The sequence below is a fragment of the Mustelus asterias genome, chromosome 7, assembly GCF_964213995.1.
Source record: "Mustelus asterias chromosome 7, sMusAst1.hap1.1, whole genome shotgun sequence".
In the NCBI taxonomy this organism is placed as follows: domain Eukaryota; kingdom Metazoa; phylum Chordata; class Chondrichthyes; order Carcharhiniformes; family Triakidae; genus Mustelus; species Mustelus asterias.
In genome coordinates, this window is record NC_135807.1 from 94,663,368 (window position 1) to 94,685,494 (window position 22,127).

Sequence of the window (22,127 nt, forward strand, 5' to 3'; positions counted from 1 at the left end):
ACACTGAACTCAAAATTCATTCAGATGTGAGAATGTTGCAAATATGTAACAAATATAGAGCAAGGAGGCCATGTTGAACCTGCGCAAAACACTAGTTCAGCCTCAGCTGGAGTATTATATTCATTTCTAGCCTCCACACTTTAGGAAGGTTATGAAGGCATTTGGAAGAGTGCAGAAAAAGATTAATCAGGATGATCCCAGGCGTGAGACAGTTATGAAGATAGACTGGAGAAATTAAGATTGTTTTCCTTGGAGGAAAAGCAAATCGGAGGAGATTTGCGAGAGGTATTCAAAATCACAAGGGGCCTGGACAGAGTAGGTAGGGAGAAACTGTTCCCACTCATGAAAGGATCAAGAGTGAGGGGGCACAGATTTAAAGTAATTGGCAAAAGGAGGAAAAGCTATATGAGAAAAAGAACTGGAAAAATAAAGGTTTAGAATGCACTGCCTGGGAGTATGATGGAAGCAGGTTAAATCAAAGCATTCAAAAGGGATTATTATTACCCATTTAAAACAGGCGGTTTGACTGATTAGTCAAGGCATTACTGCTGGTTCATTCCACAGGTATAAATTTCAAACAACACCTGACAGTTAACTCTCAGTCACTATCAACTGTTGCATGGCAACACCTCTACCAGAGTCCACTTCCTAGCCAAGCAGCAACCTCTTCTCATACAGTATAAAGTTCTTTCCCCGACACTTATGATTACCTTGAGTGCAAGACGAAAAACTTCAACTAAATGTATTTTTTCAGAAACACTTTTATTATTGCTCATCAGTAATAGACCCAACATTAACAAAAACAATTTCCTGAAAAGATAGAATTTTGAAAAATATAATAAGATTGTGACATTTGCTTCAACATTTATCAATCTCCCTCTCCTTAATCGTGACGTTTGGATTATGTGCCAGATTATCATAAAATCAGTACAGCACAGAAGGAGGCCATTCAGCCCATCAAGTCTGCACCATCTCCCCTACAGAGCATCCCAGTCAGGCCCTAAGCCTCTAATCCCACGTACGTATTCCACTAATCCACCTAACCTATAGACCTTGGGACACCAAGGGGCTACTTAGCATGGACAATCCACCTAACCTGCAAATCTTTGGACTAAGGGAGGAAATCCAAGCAGACATGGGGAGAATGTGCAAACTCCACACAGACATGCAAGGTCAGAATTAAACCCAGGTCCATGGCGCTGTAAGGCAGCAGTGCTAACCACTGTGCCAACAATGGCTATACCTGCTTGCTCAAAGGGGAAATCCAGGCTACAACAAAGTCATTCTTGAACACATGATAAATACAGGTTATATATGGACACTAATAATGATCTGAGGTGGAACAGCTTAATTTTTTTCCAAGTCAACTGTGAAATTGGCATTAGGAGTCCTTGAAAGAGGAATAAAAGTAAAATATTAGTAGAGTTTTTGATTTGATTGTCACATGTATTAGGATACAGTGAAAAATATTGTTTCTTGCACAGTATACAGACAAAATATGATGTTCATAGAGTTCACAGAGAAGGAAAGGAGAGTAAATTTGACGAACTAAAAAAGATTTAATTTACATAGCAACCATCACATCTTCAGGTCAACCCAAAACATTGCACAGTCAACTAATTATTTCTGAAGTGTAGATATTCTTGAACCATGATGACCAATTTGCACCGAGCAAAGGTCCAAGAGCAGCAGTGAGATAAAGACTAATGAATCTGTTTTGGTGGTGGTGGTGAAATTTATGAAGGCTTAATCTCAAAAAACACTTTCTGGAAGGAAAGGGAAAGGCTATTCATTAGGATCTGACTGGTTTCCAGCGAGTACCATTTTGCTCTAAGTAAAAAGCAATGAGGATTTGCTGATTCTGTAAAATGCAACTGGGTTCTTTTACACACTCAACTCCACAGCAACTTATTAGAATGACAGCAAGAAATATTTATTATGTTTGCTTCCTTTTCAGTGCAGAAGTGCAATGTTCAGGCTTGGATAAGTCAACTGTGTAGGCGTATGATTCTTTTAAGCCTCCTATTGGCATAGGCACACAGTATCTTTCTTTGTATTTTCATTTCCGCTTATATGTCTTCAAAACAATGTTGCTTAACTATTTTGCATTCTGACTGAATTATAGCACTAAAACTTCTCACTTACTTATTCGACTGCATCTCAAAGAATTTGATTCAATTATTGCTTAAAAAGTACCCACCACAGGAATTCACTTACCATAAGTCACAACATATCAGTTAGAATAATATAGATATTAGCATTTAAGGAAAAATGTTAGTACATCAATCAAATTAGCACTAAACCAAATAATGTCTTATAATGGTACTTTTGTGGGTAGGAAGGGCAGGATGGAGAGAAGGGAAATGATGGAATGACTGAAACCTACAGCTTCAACTTTATCCTGTTTGGAGACATCCGCAAAAGTCGATACTTCCGAGAACATTTTAATATTTCCAAGACTGCATCTTAACAAGTGTTATTCTTGCATAAATCATTTTCACAAATACATGAGCATATCAAAAGCTGTGGATGCTGGAAATCTGAAACAAAAACAGAAAATACTGCAAGTATTCAGCAGGTCTGGTAGCATCTATGGAGAGAAAGAGTTAACGTTTCAGGTTGATAACCTTTCTTTGGAATTAAAGGTAAGGCGGAGATTAAATTACACAAATACTGCCAGAACTGCAGAGTATCTCCAGCATTTTGTTTTTATAACTGAAACATGATGTCAGGACTTAATCATCACGTACTGCACTTATTAGTAACACACACTGATAATCCAGCATACTCTCTGACCATTCACTTAACTAGTTGGAAATTCATGCATAACCCATGTCCAAATTTCCAATGTGTGGCAGTCCAAGTCCATTAGTATCAATGGATGAAAATCAGCCAATCTGGACATACTGCTAATTTTGCTTAATGCTTTTCCATCACTTCAATTTGCAGTTAAATGTGGCAAGTCAAAAATACTATTTAAAATATTGGCCAAGTGTACAAACTATTAAATTCCTGGTGTTTCATTTATTTCTGGAAATAGTAATTTTACAAATTACTATTTCCAGAAATGCATTAAACCTCTCGGTCCAAGGACCTGACTCAGAACATACCCTGGACTGAACAAGCGTGGCAATAACTTTGTTTAACCCGTGGTGACCATTTTCTGAACTAGGAAGGTAGTGTACAAAGAGGTTTTTGATTTGAAAAGGGGCACAAAGGATGACAAGATGATCAGGCTGTCCTCATGTGGATATGAAGTGGCAATTCGTCAGCAGTCACAGCTGTATGTGTTTTAAAAAAACGCTTATCCTCAGTGTCAGCTGCATGAGTCTGTTCTGATATGGATATCATTTGCACGTACTGGATATTCTTTCCTTTGTAAAACCAAATTTCAAGCTGAGAGAGACCCGTTTTAGGTTGAAAGCCCAGAAGAGCATGAAGATTAACCTCAGAGTTCAAACTTGGAGAAAGATCACTGAGGAACAATTGGCCAGCTGCTTTTTTCCTGCCACTAATTAACAACAGTGTTAACTTGAGTAAATGGAGTCTGATGCTTAGAAGAGTTCGATGCTAGCTGAAAATTATTTTAAGGCATTTATCCAGTTGGTGCTCTTGTGATGTGCGTGGCACAAGATATGTGGGCCATCATATTCAAGGCATTTGCACTAAATGTAGGAACATCAAGTTACTGGAGTAGAGGACATGCTCTTAAGTCATGCTTTAAGTTAGACAAAATATGGGGGTTTCTGGATTACATTGTTTTGCAAATGGTGCAAGGTTGTCGAGGAGAGTTCAGGATCTTTGGATAGTTTGGACAGAGAGATTTGAGTGGCCACCTGCATAGCAGCAGATTGAGGACCTTATTGAAGGAGGAGGAGGAAACAAAAGAAACAAAATACCTTTAGGTTGATGAGATAAAAGGGGAAAGGAAATCAAATTAAGAATCATGGGGGGAAAAGATGTTAATTATTCAAACCAAAAAACGGAGGGGGGGAATCGTTACGTGGACCATACTAAGGTCCGTTGATCTCGGGTGGGATTTTCTGGTTTTGGGGTTATATATGTGAATGCATAAAACACTCGAAACAAAATTGGAGTATTAAAATGAACAACTATAGAGGAATAGAATAAGCTAGATGTAACAGACTTGTGGCTTAATTTCTGCTAAGACTGGCATCTTATAATCCTGCAATTCAAAAACCTGTCTTCCTTAACCTTGAATATATTCAATGGCTCAGCTGTAGTATGAGGTAGAAAATTGCAAAGATTCATGATCCTCTGTAGGATGAAATTCCTCCTCATTTCCACTTTAAATAGTTGACCTCTAATTCTGAAACTATGCCCTCTAGTTTGCGAGTCCGCCACAAGTGGAAACATTTTCACAGCACCTAACCTCCTCAGGATCTCATATATTTCAATAAGATCACCTCTTATTTTTCTAAAGTCCAATGAGTATATGTACAGTACTCCAGGTGGCATCTCACCAATGTCCTTTTATGTTGTAGCAAGACTTCCCTACTTTCATATTCATCCTCCTTGCAATGAAGAGCAACATTTTGTTAGACTTTTAGGACTTGCATGCTTAAGTTTTTGTGCTTGACACACAAGTATTTGCTCTATTAAGCAAGAAACATGGAATTCATCCTTGTATAATCTTAGTCTTTTCAACTTTAGTTATGATTTATTAGACATTTCTATCCAATTTTGTAATTTGATGATCAGTTGCAGAATCACTTACTGGAAACAAAATAATTCAACACAATGCCCATTTTCCTATCATCTGGTCAAGGTCAATTCATTCTTAACAAATGGTGCTCATCTTGCATACACCCATGATCCAATTTCCTTTATCTTCCCAATTCAGAGGAGATCTTGTTTTCTTCTGATACTTTTCCAATGCATTCTTTACTTTGCCCTTTTCTTTTTTCTGTCTCCACTATTACCTTACTTACTTCTTAGCAATATTGTCCAGTAAATCTCAAAATGATCATAACCAGAAAGACAACAGGATCAACTTATCTTAAGCAAGGTATTTGTGCAAGTGCCACAACGGGGCTCAACACCCATTAGGCTTGGAGTAGAAAACTAATCAGTTTGTATTCCCCATCACAACCTCACCGAAAGTGCATATTTTCGGTTATTATTTTTAAGTTTATTTATTGTCACAAGTAGGCTTACATTCACACTGCAATGAAGTTACTGTGGAACTCCTCTAGTCGCCACACTCCGGCGCCTGTTCGGGTACACCGAGGGAGAATTTAACCAGCACATCCTTTGGACAGTGGGACGAAACCAGAGCATCCTGAGGAAACCCATGTAGACACAGGGAGGATGTGCAGACTCCACACAGACAATGACCCAAATTGGGAATCGAACCCGGGTCCCTGGCGCTGTGAGGCAGCAGTACTAACCACCGTACCACCGCGTCACCTTATTATAGTTTAGTTTTGAAAGTAGCACATCCAGAATCAAATAGCTAATCAACAACCATTTAGAAGAACAGGCTAGTCAGTCAAGGCACTGGGAAGCACCAGCTGCCTATAGAAATATCCTACGGCAAGAAAAGGGGGAAAGAACTAGTAAGAAATTTCTTCAGAACTAGTTTTCTTCCCTCCTTTCTGAAGTGCTGACTGCATACACACAAAAATTGCAGTGCGGATCAGCTTTGTGAATGCCCAGCACCAATCACAGATATTGAGGAAAATATTAAAATTAGGATTGAATTTATGGTCCAGTTCCCATAAAAATACAGAAAAGAATGCAGAAGACCATGCCAGAAGCAGCACCACACATCCCCAAGTGTCAGTCTGGTGAATGGGGCAGCGCAGCATATCAGTGCAAACGATAAGGCTGAAACATTTGTAAGATTTGCGCCACCTTCTCCTGAAGTCTTCAGTATCACAGATGCCAGTCTTCAGACACTTAGATTTACTTCACAAATCTAGAAATGGAAACTGCAAAGACTATGGACCCAGGCAACAATGCTGAAGACTTTGTCAAGTGGTTCCCATTGACAATCTAGCAATACTACTCAGCATTCCAGCAGTGCTCCAGAACTAGCTGCATCTCCAGCCAAGTTGTTTCAGTACAGCTACAGCACTGGCATCTACCCAGCAACATGGAAAACTATCCTCATATACCTGTCCCCTAAAAGCAGGTCAAAAATCAACCCAGTCATTTACTGTCCCATCAATCTACTCTCAATCATCAGCAAAGTGATGGAAGGTGGTGTAGTTAAGGCTATCACATGGCAGTAACACAGCAATAATTCAGCTCCTCGCCTCATTGCCATCTTGGTCCAAATACGGACGAGAGAGAGATCAAGTTGACGCGAGGTGAGAGTGACTTCCTTTGACATCAAGGCAGCAGTTAACCGAGTTGGCATAAAGGAGCTCTAGCAAAACAGAAGTCCATCTGAATCAATGGACAGCTGTCCACCGGTTGGAGTCATACGGAGCACAAAAATGGTGATTTGGTTGCTGGTGGTCAGCCATTTCAGTCCCAGGATGTCGCTGTAGGAGTTGCGCAGGGTAGTATCTTAAGCCCAAAAATCTCCAGCTGCTTCATCAATGATCTTCCCTCCATCAGATGGTCAGAAATAGGGATGTTCGTTGATGATTGTGCAATGTTCAGTACCAGTCATGACTCCTCAGATACTGAAACAGTCTGTGCCCATATGCAGCAAGACATGGACAACATTTACATTTGGGCCTATAAGTGGCAAATAGGATTTGCACCACATAAGTGCCAGGCAATGTCCATCTCCAACAAGAGAGACTCTAACCATTTCCCTTGACATTAGCATTGCTGAATCCCCCACTAATAACATCCTGAGGGCTACCATTGACCAGAAACGGAACAAGCCATATTAATACTGCAGCTACAAGAGCAAGTCAGAAGCTGGGAATTCTGTGGAGAATATTTCACCTGACTCCCCAAAATTTATACACAAGTCAGGAGTGTGGAATGGTCTCTGCTTGGCTGAATGAGTGCAATCCAATAACACTCAAGGAGCTCAACAACATTCAGATCAAAGCAATCCGCTTAATTGGCACGGAATCCACCACTTTAAACATTCACTCCCTCCACCATTGACAGCAGAGTGTACCATCTACAAGGTGCATTGCAGCAACTCATCAAGCTTTATACGACAGTTCCTTCCAAACTTGCGACCTCTACCACCTAGAAGGGCAGCTGTTGCATGGGCTCCTTTATGCCACCACCAATGCAAGTTCCCCTCCAAGCCACACATCATCCTGATTTGGAACTATATTGCTATCTTTTCACTGTGGTTGGGTCAGAATCTTGGAACTCCCTCCCTAACAGCATCGTGGATATATCTACACCACATGGACAGCAGCAGTTCAAGGCATCATCACTTTTTTGAGGGCAATTAGGGATGGGCAACAAATGCTGGCCTAGCCAGTGCCACCCACACCCCAAAGAATAATAGAATAATTTCATTAGGAATTTGTTCAAATGTTTTGGAATTTCAAAATAAAGCATTGGGTAATTTATTTGCATTAGGTTATTGGTCAGTCAGCACCATGGAATATCATTACCCTCCCTCTCCCTTACAACTAGAATACTTCTCAACCGCGTATTACTTGCCTAGAACAGCTGAACAAAAGGCATTTCAACACTTTACAGGCAACCTTTTACATATTAATTCATAATAAAAGAAACTCGTGACTTTTTGAAAAAATATGTTAGTCTACAGTTGACTTAACACCTTACTTTACACTTCAAAAAGTCTCGATTATGTATTGACACATTATAACTCAGGTGAAATCAATTTTCATCCAAGTAAATAGAACAAACTCACATTTAGCATTAGATCGAAGAAGTCAAAAGCTGCTAAAGATTGCTTCCCCAAGTTCTATTCAACATTCTGCATGACATCGTATTTCATAACTCTACCATTATATTTAACATTTTGTCTGCTGCTGGCTCCCCCTCCTCCTCCCCCCACCCTGACACTGCACAGGGTATTAAATGATCCATCATGAATACAACTTTGAATATTCCAAAGAGGTATATTTTCGGTCAGGAGGCAGATGTAATGAGCATCTATTGAATTAGGGAAAGTGAGAAGAAAGAGTTGTATTTATGTAATGCCTTTCACAACCATTGTACATCTCAAGCGCTTACAGCCAAAGCCGTGTTTTCCGCAGTGTAGTCACCATCGAAATGTAGAAAACGCAACAGCCAATTTGCAAACAACAAGTTCCCACAAACAGTTATATGGTAATCAGCAGTCTGTTTGATCAGGGGATAAAACTTGCCATTACATTGGGGATAGCTCCCCTACTCTGCTTGGGCATCTCGAGAATTCCCTCAGTATTACTGGAGTATCAGCTATGATTTTCGAGCTGAAGTGGGACGTGAACCAAGAATCTTCCCCAATTTAAAGGATAGAATGTTGCCTAAGCTGCATCAGACACTACTGTTAATTCACAAACGCAATAACCTGCGTTTATTTTGCATCATCTTTAACTTGGAAAAATGTCCCAATGTACTTCAGAGTGCACATGTAAATCAGATAAAAATGGCTAACAATCTATAGAAATAGGAGGGACAATTGAAGGAGATAGGTTTTGAGGAGGGTTTTAAGGGAAGAGAAGGAAATGGGAAGGCAGAGGGTGGGAAATCCAAGCATATGGCCTGGATGACTGAACACACGTCTGACCCTGGTATGGAGGAGAGAGGGAATGTGCAAGGTGCCAGAGTTGGAGGAATGCAGAATTCTGTGGCAGGGATGGAGGAGGAGAAAGAGATTGTCAAGTGAGAGAAAGTTAGGGAGAGGAAGGAGTCTTTCAGGGATAACATGAAGGGAATATTTTTTTAAAAATGAAGCAAAAGTTTATATTCTTTACAACTTGTCATTTCAGAATTTTCACAAGCTTTCGTTAAACACAAGCTGGATATAAAAGGTTAAAAATACATCACATTTAATTAAGAAGGACATAATTGTGCTATCTTTAAATTTCATTTTTCCCCGTAGTCAATGAACTTTATCCAGTTACAGGATTTAGAAAAAGACTTGAAGTATACAACTTTTTTTTCCCCCAATGTAGTTTACTGATGAGGAGGACTGGCAGCCATTGAATCTTAGAAACCCTGAATGATTTAGGCACATAGATCAGCCAAAACTATAATAATCTGTACCTTGTGTAAGTAGCTGCAAGTTTCGAACTTCTTCTCGGACTCTCAGGTGTAGGACTTGCTGCAGGACATGCTGTCGCTGCGTCTCTTGGACAATACCCATTCTTTCCAGCTTCTTGTCAGTCAATCTCAAAAGTGCTCGACCTGGGAACATATAACATTTACAGCTTCTGATGAAAGGTCATTGCTTTGAAAACTTAACGTAGTTTCTCTCTGCACAGAAGCTGCCTGACCTGCTGTGTGTTTCCAGCATTTTTTTATTTTACTTCAGATTTTCAGAATCTACAGTAGTTTGCTTTTGTTAATTTGCTGCTGATTAAATTAATCACAACAGAAAATTGTTAAGAGTAAGGCACTCTATTTCAGGTGGGAGGATTAAACTTAGATCCAATAATTATTACATTACCCTGATGAGTTGTATTTTGAAAGCTTAATGGTTTTCAACTGAAGTATATACTCGAGCTTTGAAATCTTTATTTGCTGATAGCTAGAGATCCACTGGTCACACATTTAAATTTATTATAAATACCATCAAACCTACCATGAAACAGTGCCCTTAAATAAAATACCTTTATTCCAATAGGTGACTCTCTAGAATTATGGATATTTTATATATAAATATATAGTGTATGTACGAATACAAACTTATAGGGGGTGATTCTCCCAGCCTGCTGCGCTGCTCGAGAAGCACAGAGGGCCAGGAGACATCAGCAAAGACCTTTTCATGGGCTACCCGCAGGGCATCATGGCCTCCATGAGCCTCCACAACTACGATTTCCAGCACAATCAGTTCCATGCTGGAAATCGGCGCAGAGCTGATTACAATATGGAAATCCCCATTTGCATTTCATTAGCGGGCCTGGGATAGAATTCTCCAGGCCTGCTACCGCCTCTCTCTCTCCCCTCTCCCAGAGTGGTTCCCTGCAGCGGAATTTACTCCTGTTCCCTACTAATGGGGAACTGGTGGCCTGACCCTGCTGGAGGGAAGAGAGGCCATTGAGCCCCAACCCGACACTGCCCAAGGGGCACCTTGGCACTGCCCACCGGGCATCAGGAAGTACCAAGGGGGCAGGGTGATCATTGCGGGTGGGGGGACCTGCTGTTACTCTGCACTTGGAATGACTGGGAAAGGGAGGGAGGACGATGATCGGGGAAGATGGGGAGAAAATAGGGGTTGGCCAGCGGCCTGAAGGCCGGCAATGGCATGCGCCGATCTCCGCTCTGACAGATCGGCCCATGCACGGTGGCTCACTCAGCGCTATGCTGCCAGCCTCTCCAGCTGGAATAGGCCCTGCCCCCTGATTTCCAGAGTGAATCCCACTGAGATACTGTGCATCACAGTGTGTCGGAGATTCATTCTGAAAAAACCAGCTGGATTTACTCCCATTTTCCTGCATGTTTGGGAGTTAGAATTGTTTTGGGAAAATCACGTCCATAATGCCTTGTACGATTTCATGTGCTTCAGGAACAAGTATGTGCCTATCTGGGCAATGTAAATTCTGACCTTGGGTTGTCAGAGTCAAATGAGAGAGAAAAGCCCTATGAAAACACCTCCTCTACAGCAACACTGGGTTGTGCCTTGGGGTACTATTGCATTAAGTTTCTATAAAGGGGTGTTAATTTTGGAGTCTAACCAAATAAGAATCTGTTGGGGAAACGTTCATTAGACTAATTGCTAACTGTGTAAATGTGATCTTGTGTGTTTAAGTTTCTTAATAAATGTTTTAAGTTACTTAAAATCTCCATAACCATGATTGAAATCGGTGACTTGGACTTTGGCACACATATCTCCTTGTAGTAAAATACAAAGTTTCCCTCTGAGATTTAGCTAGCCTGGCAATTGCCATCTGCCATATCACAACATAAATCTGAAATACAACCATCGCCTGACTCCAGCATGCCCACTTCCCAAGTTTAACTCGAGGTGCTGTGTGCAGAGGGAGCACGATCAGTATTACAGGTGGCCCAATAGTTTGCACAGGATAATGAGGAGTTTTCAACTTAGTTGAACAGACATTTGAATTAAAAATCTTCAATATGGACTTCCTGATGCTCAGCAAACTCACCAGTTTGAAGGCGACAAGGTTATGTTGCACCTCATGGAAGTATTTAATGTTCAGATTACCTGATCTTAATTAAAGTTCAGCGTTTACAGCTCCTTTCGCAGCTCCCGCTGCCAAACCAAGTGCAGGGTACTCGTCAGGAAAGAGGATTTTGAGAAGTTTGGCTGCTTTCTAGAGTAGGGTGGGAAAAGTGTGCCATCAATATTGAGGAATGAGGACATGAGAAGATGACGGCAATCACCACCTGCAGCAGTGATGAAATGTTGTAGTCAGTGGGATCTGCACTTGCACAACACAGTTGTGAAAAAGAGAGAAGAGTGGAGAGCAGTAGAGCACTGCTGTCACAGGAGGCACTCTCCACGTGAAAGGAAGTGCCGAGGCCCAGCTTCCTCAACATATCTGAAGAGAAGATTAACACTACAGATGGTCTCAGACATTTGTGGCCTCCTTTAGGAACAGCTGCTCCCTGCTGGACCTAACAACCATGCATTGCCCTTTGCTGTCACCACGACCTTCAATTTCTTGGTCTCTGTCTCCTTCCAACGCACCAGCAGAGGTATCGAGGGTCTCACAATTTATGGTATATAATTATAAAAGGCAGGTCACAGATGGGTTGTTTGCCAGATTACTAAACTTATGTCAACATTCCGAATGACAGCTATATATCAGCATTAGTGGACAATCGCATTCACCTCCCTGGCTGGTTTCCCCACAGGTACAGGGTGCAATCAACTGCACAGACATGGAATAGAACACAACAATCACCAAGGAGCTCTTAGATCAACCACAGGGGATTTCATGTCATCAATAAGTAACTGATGTTTACCCACAATAAATTCATGCAGATGTATCCCTAATTTCCTGGGAGTTATCATGATGCATTCACTCTCTGGCAGTCCAGCGTTCCACACATTTTCATTTATGAACAATGTCTAATTTTAAGTTGAATTTATATATTTGTGTTAAGGTAAAAATTGTTCTAGTTTCATTTAGGTTTGTTTAAGAACCTTAATGCCAGGGTGTCTATGTAGACTTATGACTAAAAGATTTCAGTATTTTGAGTTGGTTTGCATGCTTATATTTTTAATGAAGCTTCACAACCCCTGAAGTTGAATGGATGAGTTAAAAGGAGTTGAAAGTTCAGTGAAAGAAAGGGGAAAAGCTTTACTGTGGCCGAGCGACAATGATCCAGCAACACATAAAACACAGGAGGTGTGTGTGTGTGTGTGTTGACAGGGATCTGAGAAGAAAAACTGCAAGACTAGTGGATAGTAGTTAACTGTATAATTAGTTATGGGAATCAGTAAAGTGATCAGTTTAGCAGAGGTGCATGGATGGGATGTCCACCAGAATCCTGCCCACCCCAACTCAGATGAAATTTTACAGTGGGGCAGGCAGGGCCTTGGAGAGGAAGCCACCCCCCCCCCCCCGCCCCGCCCACCTCTTTTAAAGACCTCTGGTGGCCATTTAAGAGCCTTTTCTCACCCAACCTCAATTTCTAGGCTGGTGAGCACTGGTTGGATCAGGATGCAAAACTGAAAAAGCTTTCGCTGTCAATCATAACTTCCACCACCATCACTGATATCATTTACCTCCAAATCTCTTACAGCATCCTCTACCCTCCTGGGACCTCTGGTATTTACCCGAGGTGTGGTCCTAGGACTTGGGGCACTGGAGCACCATGCCTGAACCTCCTCTGGTCACTGCAGCACTTCGCTTGGAGGGGTTGGAGTGCTGTCAGTCAATCCGATTGGCCGACAACTCTCTAAGGCCAGACCTCTGTCCAATGGCAAACAGAAGTCTTCTCCAAGGCGGCCTTCATGACACACGACAGCGCAGAATTGCTGAGCAGAAACTAATAACCAAGTTCCGCACACATGAGGACGGCCTAAACCGGGATGTTGGATTTATGTCACATTATCAGTAACCCCCACAGCTTGTCTCCTGGACTTGCAGGCTGTCCTGTCTGGAGATAATACACATCTCTTTAACCTGTGCTTAATGCTCCCCCCACCCACATTGTCTGTACCTTTAAGACCTGGCTGGCTGTAGGGATTCGCATTCTAATCAGTATTCTGTAACTTGATTTTGTGTCTCTGTGCACTGTTTGAGAGCACATTTCCACCCCATCTGACGAAGGAGCAGCGCTCCGAAAGCTTATGGTATTTGCTACCAAATAAACCTGTTGGACTTTAACCTGGTGTTGTGAGACTTCTGACTGTGTTCACCCCAGTCCAACGCCGGCATCTCCACATCCACGACAGAAGTCTTGCCAGCTGCCAATCAATGCTTAATTGAGCATAAACTGGCAGTGGGCCTGATGGGGATGCCTTTCCCATCAGCTCACAGGATGGCAGGTGCCACGTGTTCACCATTGTGAAAATTCAAATGTGTGTGTCAGGGTAATAGTAACTCTTCACTGGTTTGTGTGTCAGTAAAAAGATATTGCTTGGGTAAAGGAATAGTATGAATTTGAAGCACCTTGTCTTTATATTGTGATCTTTCCAACCGTTTGGTATATACAATTCATTTTTCTTGTTCAATTAATATTTTATTCTTGGTGTTAAAAATTCATCAGTAGATTCTTGTGATTTCTTTTTCAGAAACTTTTCTCCACATTTCTAAAAAAAAGTATCTATTAAGCTAGATTTCTGGGATCTGACTTGTCCAGTATTAATATCTGATGGAATCATTACAAGGATACAGACTTTAAAGGCTTTCTTGAAGGAGGCAAGCGATAAGTCATTCAAACTTGGCTCACAATTCCCGTGATGAACTCCAACAATGGGGTGCAGGGTCATTACAATTTTTGCCACATGAACATCAAATGTGCCCCTGAGCAAGCCACCAACACACTGAAGATGCTGGCACATTCTAATGCCTAGATAGATCCAGAGGAGCCCTTCAGTACTCAGCATCAAGAGAGTCCAGAGTCATAGTAATACTTTTCCTAGACCAACACAGTTTAAAAGAGAGAGGATTCAAGGTGAAGGATGACAAATGACCCTTATCAGACATCTCATGACAAGGAGAGCACTAAAGAGAAGCAGGTAGAGGAGGAGGACATGGAAAATATTGAGAGGGAGAAGATGACGATCGGTGACAAAAATACCAAACTGGAGAATAACGGAGGTGATCAGGATGACTATAGGAACCAGAATGATGGTGCACAGTTGCTGTTGGGATGTTCTCATCGCTCAAAAGGTTCAGGCTATTATTGCAACTACAGAAAATCAATGAAAATTGTCAACTCGTTCCCTCCCTTTGCAAAATATAGTCCTTCAATTATAAATACCAATGGATCCAGTCATATTAACATACATCCTGAAACAACAGAAAGGGCAAGTCAACACTCTGGATGCAATAATGGGTTAGTGGTGCTAATCAATACATTTTATGCAACGTTACGTATTAAAAGGAAATCTAATATTATGCAAACTAGATATATTCCTTCAAAATGGAAAAGGTTGGGCATCCAAAGTTAAAGAACACTGATGGAAGGAGGTAAAAGTTAAAATAAAACTGAAAAGGGAAACTTACGATAAATGCCAGCAGCAAGGTTCAATTAACAAGCAAGATGGCTATAAAAATGACGAGGGAATTGAGAAAGTTAATACATGTAGCAGAGGTATTACAAGAAAAGATTGGCTGAACATTAAAGTGAATACTAAATTTCATAAAGCACAAATGGTTAGCTAAGGAAAACATTGGGTCCATTAAAAACCTGAAAGCAAACCTTGAAATGTAGAGGCGGAGGACATCATGAAGTATTAGACACAAAGTACTCATCTGCCTTCACAAAAGAAGTGGTTATAGGAAGAGGAGGGGAAAGCTATGGTGAGGGGGATAATGGATTGAGATGTATGAAAATATTATAACTGTTGAAAGCTGCTAAGTTACTTGGTCCATATGGAATGCAGTCTAGGTTGTTGAAAGAAGCTAAAAAAGGTAGAAAATAGATCACAGCCTTTGTGAGTCCTCTTGTTAGCTTTTAGCTCTCATAGCGTCACAATTTCTTTTCCCCGATGATTGAATTTTTAAGTTCCTCACCTCTTGACTCAAGTTTTTCCTGAAATATTGTCTTCTGCAGTTAAGATGGACAAAATATCCCAATATTAATTCCTCAGATTCCATCTTGAGGGTCAACACTCATTTTAGTTATTCTTTTCCTTCTTAAATACATTAAAAAATCGCATTGTTTTTATATTTCTAGATAGCTTTATCTCATTCTAATTTCTCCCTTTTTAAAATCATTCTTTGCTGTTCTGTTGTTTTATTCTGTCCAATCTTCTAACCTACGATGAATCTTTGCAGAATTGTATGCTTTCTTCTTCAAATTTGGTATTATCCTTAAACTTCCTTATTGAGCCATGGATTAGGCATCCTTATTCTAGATTTTTTCTTTCTCACTGGAATGTCTGTTTGCTGGGAGTTGTGAAATATCTCCTTAAAATGTCTGCCAGGGCATCTATCCTGACCTACCCCTTAAAGCTACTTTCCCAGTTCACTTTAATTAGCTCTGTCTTCATACACTTATAATTGCCTTTAAGTTTAAAACACTAGTCTTAGACCCACTCTCCTCTCTCTGAAACTGGATGCAAAATTCAGAAAATTCAATTATGATCACTGCCACCTAGAAGCTCCTTTACTATGAATCCAGTTTTATAACACATTACCAGATCTAGAATGGATGGTGGACTCTAGAACATGCTGCTCTAATAAACTGTCCCGAAAACACACTATGAGCTAATCTTCCAGGCTACCTTTGCTCATCGGATTCATCTGTTCTATTTGTAGATTAAAATCATCCATGATTATTGTCCTCCCTTTCTTGCAAGCCCCCATTATTTCTTCCTTAATATCCTACCCAACAGTGCAGTTGTTAGGAGATTCTCACAAATGTCTTCCTGCCATTGCTATTTTTCACCTTCAACAAACTGTTTCTACATTTTGATCTTTAGAACTAAGGTCACCTCTCACTATTGTATTATCACCCTTAACTGACACAGCTACGCCACCATCTTTGCCCAACTTCCTGCCTTTACAAAATGTCATGTATCCATTGTGACGTTAGTGTCCCTTTAAGAAAGCTTTTTTAAAAAAACATGATTTTTGCAGCTCATAGCTTTAGTGATGTCAACATTGTTGCTGGGCCGACTACAGACGAGTCCTCTTTATTGCTACTTCAATAGCTTAAATGGGGGGTTGTTTATGTCTACTCTGGGATAGGTTTTACAATCCTGAATTGTTAGGAGTAAAGGTCGTGTGTACATAGACAGGTTTCCTTTCTTTCCAGTGAGTTTAAAGTTTCAGTTTTGAGAGTTCTGAGACTGCAGTTTATTTTTTAGTTTTAGCAGGGGCATCAAGCAAGAAATAAGCTGAAGTCTCTCTCTGTCTTCCTGTTCTACTTGGAAAGTCTGCTCGTTACCTCAAGGCAACGTTTTGCCTTCTGGAAGGAAAGTGCCGGCTTTGAAAAGATAATTCCAGTCAAGTGAGATTTTAATCTATGCTGTGTTAAGCCTGTGAAAAGAGTTTACTCTATGAAAAGGTTTTGATTTGTTGGAACTGCTTTAATATTCAATTAAGGGTTGATACATTATTGCGGTTGTTTTTTTCTTTTGTTTGTAATTGATAAAAGGTATTGCTAACTTTCTTTCTATACATGTTAACCATATTCTTAAATAAACTTTGACAAAAGCTCCAGAGGGTTATTGAATCACACCTGAAGTGAAACATATCATACTCATCCAAGCCAAATTCAAGATGCAAAACTTGTGGTTCGCGCGGTCTCCACAAAGTACTTTGGAGTTTCTAACCTGGCCCCCAACACCATGAATATTCATAGGTCATCTTGCAATCACAACTCTGTAATGGTTATCAGATCATACATTTTTATTTCTATTTCAGCTGACAAGTCATTTATTGTGTTATTAATGCTTTCTGCATTCAGATTTAAAGTCTTTAGTTCTATTCCTATTTTTGAAAACCCTGGAATTATCTGCTAAGTTTGTTGACTATCATTTTTTCTTGCCTTTGCCTTTTAATTGACCACATCTTCCCTCATGGGACTCTGCACACCCACTATTGAGTTTTGACACAATTTTGAGAAGCGTAGAGGTGTAGACACACCTTGGTATCCACATATACAAGTCCTTAAAAGATAGCAGGGCAAGTTAATAGGTGGTTTAACAATGCATGTAGGTTAGTTGTATTTATAAATAGAGGAATGGGATTTTAAAAAGTGAAGTCGTCATGCTGGAACTTTATAAATCAGTCATTAGCCCTCACTTGGAATATTGTGGGCAATGGTTAGCATGACACTTCAGGAAGGTGACAAAGGATAGAGGCAGTTTACAGGTTGAAGTTTAACAACACCAGGTTGAAGTCCAACAGGTTTATTTGGTAGCAAAAGCCACACAAGCTTTCGGAGCTCTGGATTAGGCATTGTGTGGCTTTTGCTACCAAATAAACCTGTTGGACTTTAACCTGGTGTTGTTAAACTTCTTACTGTATTTACCCCAGTCCAACGCCGGCATCTCCACATCAAGTTTACAGGTTACCAGGGTTGGAGGATTAATTCAGTTAAGAGAAATTAGATAAGTTGGAACTGCTCTCCTTAGAGCAGAGAAGGTTAGGTAACTGAAAACCAGCAGTTTTCTAGCTGAGGCTTTGACAGACTTGGAAGCATCCTGCATCAATAGACACAGGAGGCAGACAAAGCACATGCATACGTCCGTTTCTGTAGCTAGCTTTACCTGCATCAGGTCACCAGAGATTATAACTTGAGGGGCACGACTCCACATCAAACATCTTGTCTTCTGCCAGAAGTGAATTGGAAGGATCGTCAGGATTATAAATCCACCTGTTTGGCCAGATTATGAACGCACCGTCCAGTCTTGGCTCAGAGGCAGAGATCCTGCCCACTGCATCTCAAGATCTCTTTGATAGAGACAGTGGAGAAAAAAAAATTATTCCCTTTGGGTAAGGAGGTCAAAATCTTAGAACTCCTTACATAACAGCACAGTGGAGGCATCTTCAACCATGGACCAAACCATTCAACATGACCTTCATGGGCAACTGAGGTTGAGCAATAATTGCTGGCTTCACACCCAACGAGCATATTCCAAGATTGAATTTTTAAAAGAACGATTACTTTGCACATTTGGAGACATGCAAAAGGAACATCTGAGGTGGAAATTTCAAATCTCTGTCATATCCAGAGAACAATATTATTTGCATTTAAAGGATTAGTCGATGCCCCTATACTGTCACTATTTTCTCATTAAAATGGGAATTTTTTTGAAGATAACATAGAGACTTTAACTACAGAAAGTGACTTCCTTTTGCATACTTAACACATCTGTCTTTATGGAATTACAATCCTTTTAGAAAACAGCACAGTTACTCCCAGCTTTCAATGGGTTGCCGGATCCCCATTTTGCTGAGAAGTAACATTGAGTGACCATCTCCATGTGTTTTCCTCAGTTTTCAGAGTGTTTCCTAAATCTACCAGTTTCAGCAAGCCTGTTCTGGTGATTCTTGTTCCCCTGGACAGCTAAGATGAATCTCCTGGAATTCTTAGATGGCTGAAGAATGCATCTCTTCGGCTAAAGACTGCTGCCTCCCACATTTGGCTGTGGTGGCTGGCAAAGTCAAATAGTTTATTCTCCCTGCTGACCACACAGAAACCTCAGCTAGTTGAGATATTCATTGATTTGTCGGCAACTGAATTGCAAAATGGCTTCTTTTGCACTCTTTTCCCCATGACAACACGAAACACATTAACCTTGTATCTAGGTAGAAATGTGAATTAGCTATCCTTGATCTCAACTCCCTTTCACCTTGATAACAAATTTACAACCTGTTACTTTCAACACATTTCTGAAACTTTAGAGACTCCGTCTACTCATTGCAAACCTAGAGATTGCTGGCATTGTCACCAAGAATTAACACCTTGCACCACCTCCTCAGTCAAACAATCTAAGCTTTCCTTTGATCTCTAACAATCCAACTATCCAGGCTTAGTGTCAGGCAGACAGCAGAGAGATCACAAGACCTCCTTAATTTACCCTAAATTTAAAAGATACAATCCCAAAATATCTTATAAACCACATAACTGCACACTTTCCATAAACATTATCCAAAACATTCTATACATTTTAAAACCCAACTTGCAATTACCTCACTACATTCATTACAAGTAACATTTTCCTTCCGCAAGTTGCCACATTGTCCATTAAACAGTCTATCCTGGCAGCTTCACAATGTTTTATCTGTATCAAATATATGTTACAGTTGTTATAATTCAGTTCAGCAACTCCAAAGTGTTTTATGAACTTTGCCTGGATCATAAGTTTCGCACTTTGAATTTGGCTTGGGCGAGTATAAGATTCTTCACTTATGAATCAACTGACCCACTAAGGAGCTTTTATCAAAGAAAGTTTATTTAAGTACACAGTTAACATGTATAGAAAGAAAATTAGCAATAACTTTTACCAATTACAAACAAAAAAATCATAGTGTTGTATAACCCTTAACAGCCAAACACCGTTCCAGCCAAATCTCAAACAAAACCCTTGCCACAGGTTTAATACAGCAAATACAAATGCTCACATGATGCTGCAACTTAGTTCTTTGGGTGGAAAATTGAAACTCTGACTTCCCAGTCCTGTAACTTCTAGCAGTCCTCTTGATATATACCCAGAACAGCTTCCCAAAACACCAGCGAGAGAGAGAGAGACTCAAGGCAAGTCAACCACCAACTGCAGATTTTCCACTCTGGGAAGACGAGAAAGCCTCGTTTCCAGCTAGCCAGCAGAATTTCCAATACCAGGGAGAGAGAGAGAGAAAAATACTGCCTTTCTGTCTGCTGTCCACTCCTTTCTAACTAAAACTGAAAATGAATCCTTAGATTTTTCTGGGGGTGAACCACCTGACTTGGACTTGTCAATCAATCTTCCCACTCACAATGCAGGGTCATAAAAGATTTCAGAAAAGTACCTGAGGCCCAGAGCAAAAATAAACAAAACCCCATTTAAGCAGCAATAAAAAGCCAGCCAGTGCCACAATGAAAAAGTCATGATGTGGAGATGCCGGCATTGGACTGGGGTAAACACAGTAAGAGTTTTAACAACACCAGGTTGGACTTTAACCTGGTGTTGTTAAAACTCTTACAATGAAAAAGGCCAGCTTTCAAACTGCAGAGAACATGATTTAAAAAACATTTTTAAACAAGGTACACAGCGTCACACAGTTTAAATTTGAAGTCCTTTTTCTTGAAGTCCCGCTCAAATGGTAGAGGAGTAGTTTTGCTGCTCATAGTTCCTTGACCGAAGTCCATTTTGTTTCCACATCCTTGACTGAAAGACAGTGCAATTGTCTGGAAAACTTTGTCAAGAATAAGACTATTGATTTAAATATCAACAGGTGTAAACTGTAGACTCCAAAGAAATTCTCGGTTATAATTCTCAATATCCTCAGGGCTCAACATCCTGGGGGTGAGCATTGACCAGAAACTGAACTGGACCAGCCATATAAATACTGTGGCTACAAGAGCAGGTTAGAGGCTAGGAATCTTGTGGTGAGTAACTCACCTCCTGATTGCCCAAAGCCTGTCCATTATCTAAAAGGCACAAGTCAGGAGTGTGATGGTATACTCCCCACTTCCCTGGAAAAGTGTAGCTCTAAAGACATATGAAGCTTGATATCAACCAGGGCAAAGTAGCCTGTTCAAGTAGCACACCATCCACAAACATTAACTCCCTCAACCACTGATGCTCAGTGGCAGTGTTAGCCATTTACAAGATGCACCCTTGACCACTATGATCTAGAAGGACAAGGGCAGCAGACACATGGAAACAGCACTCCTGGACATTTCCCCTTCAAGCCACTCACAATCCTGATTTGGAAATATATCACTGTTCCTTCCAAAATTCTGGAACTCACTGTGGGTCTATCTACCCCCACATGGCCTGCAGCAGTTCAAGGCAGTGGCTCACCTTCTCAAGGGCAATTAGGGATGTGCAATAGATGCTGGCCTAGCCAATGGCGGCCACATCCTGTAAATGAATAAAGAGATTCAATATTTCCATTTGCCTCCTATGTGAACCACTTAGCCCAAGTTTTAACATTTGATTTCCATGGAAATGTCCAAATCCTCAAAAACAATTTCAGCCAAGCAAAACCCAATTATCCTGCTCTCCCATTTAAAGGCGGGATTACAGCTCTCCTCTCTCAACATGGAATTATAGTTCTCCTCCCTCTCTGTTTATACCAAGATTATAGCTCTCCTCTCCCATTTAAACACAGGATTATAGCCAACATGGGATTATAGCTCCCCTTCACTGCTTTAAGAATCTTGAGGTCATGCTTATGTTCTGACAAAAAATCAGTTTTAAAAAATTAGCTCTTGCAGTTTTCTGCACTCCTCTGTTTGTGTCTTTCCATTCAGTGTGAGCTTTGTCCTGTGCTTTCTGAGCAAGAGTCACAGCCTCATTTTGAAGTTTCATTTTCTGTTCCAAAGTGGCCCCATAATTCCCTTGCATCAACATTAGCTACAAACAAGTCATTTTGGTTTAAAACACTGTCTTTCTCTGGCTGTCCATCAGCCTGGAGCACTGCTACTGCATTCTGTTTCCACTCCTGTGACTTTGAGGTTGCAGACAGATGCATTTGGCAGTTGACATTTAACGGTGGTGATCAGTCTGAGGTGTTATCATCTCTTCCATATTAAAATAGTATGAACTTTTCACACTTTATGCACCCCTTCAGTCAAACCATTGTCCTTCATAACAGTTTCCGAGACAAGTATATGTTCTTCAGCATTCATTAATGAAGCTGATATATCTCTATCTTGTGTTGAAACTATTTTTCTGCAGCAGGATTAAAAATAGTTCCTGA

General features: G+C 40.6%; 1 protein-coding gene across 4 annotated transcripts in view; it reads right to left on the reverse strand.

The window, feature by feature from the left end:
* Nucleotides 1–22,127, reverse strand: part of samd12 (sterile alpha motif domain containing 12) — a 130,146-nt gene that overhangs the window by 43,992 nt on the left and 64,027 nt on the right. For all 4 annotated transcript variants that reach the window (XM_078216493.1, XM_078216491.1, XM_078216492.1 and 1 more), the window contains exon 4: nucleotides 9,169–9,309. In XM_078216493.1, coding sequence (XP_078072619.1) covers nucleotides 9,169–9,309 — 141 coding nt within the window. The remainder of the gene's footprint in view (nucleotides 1–9,168; nucleotides 9,310–22,127) is intronic.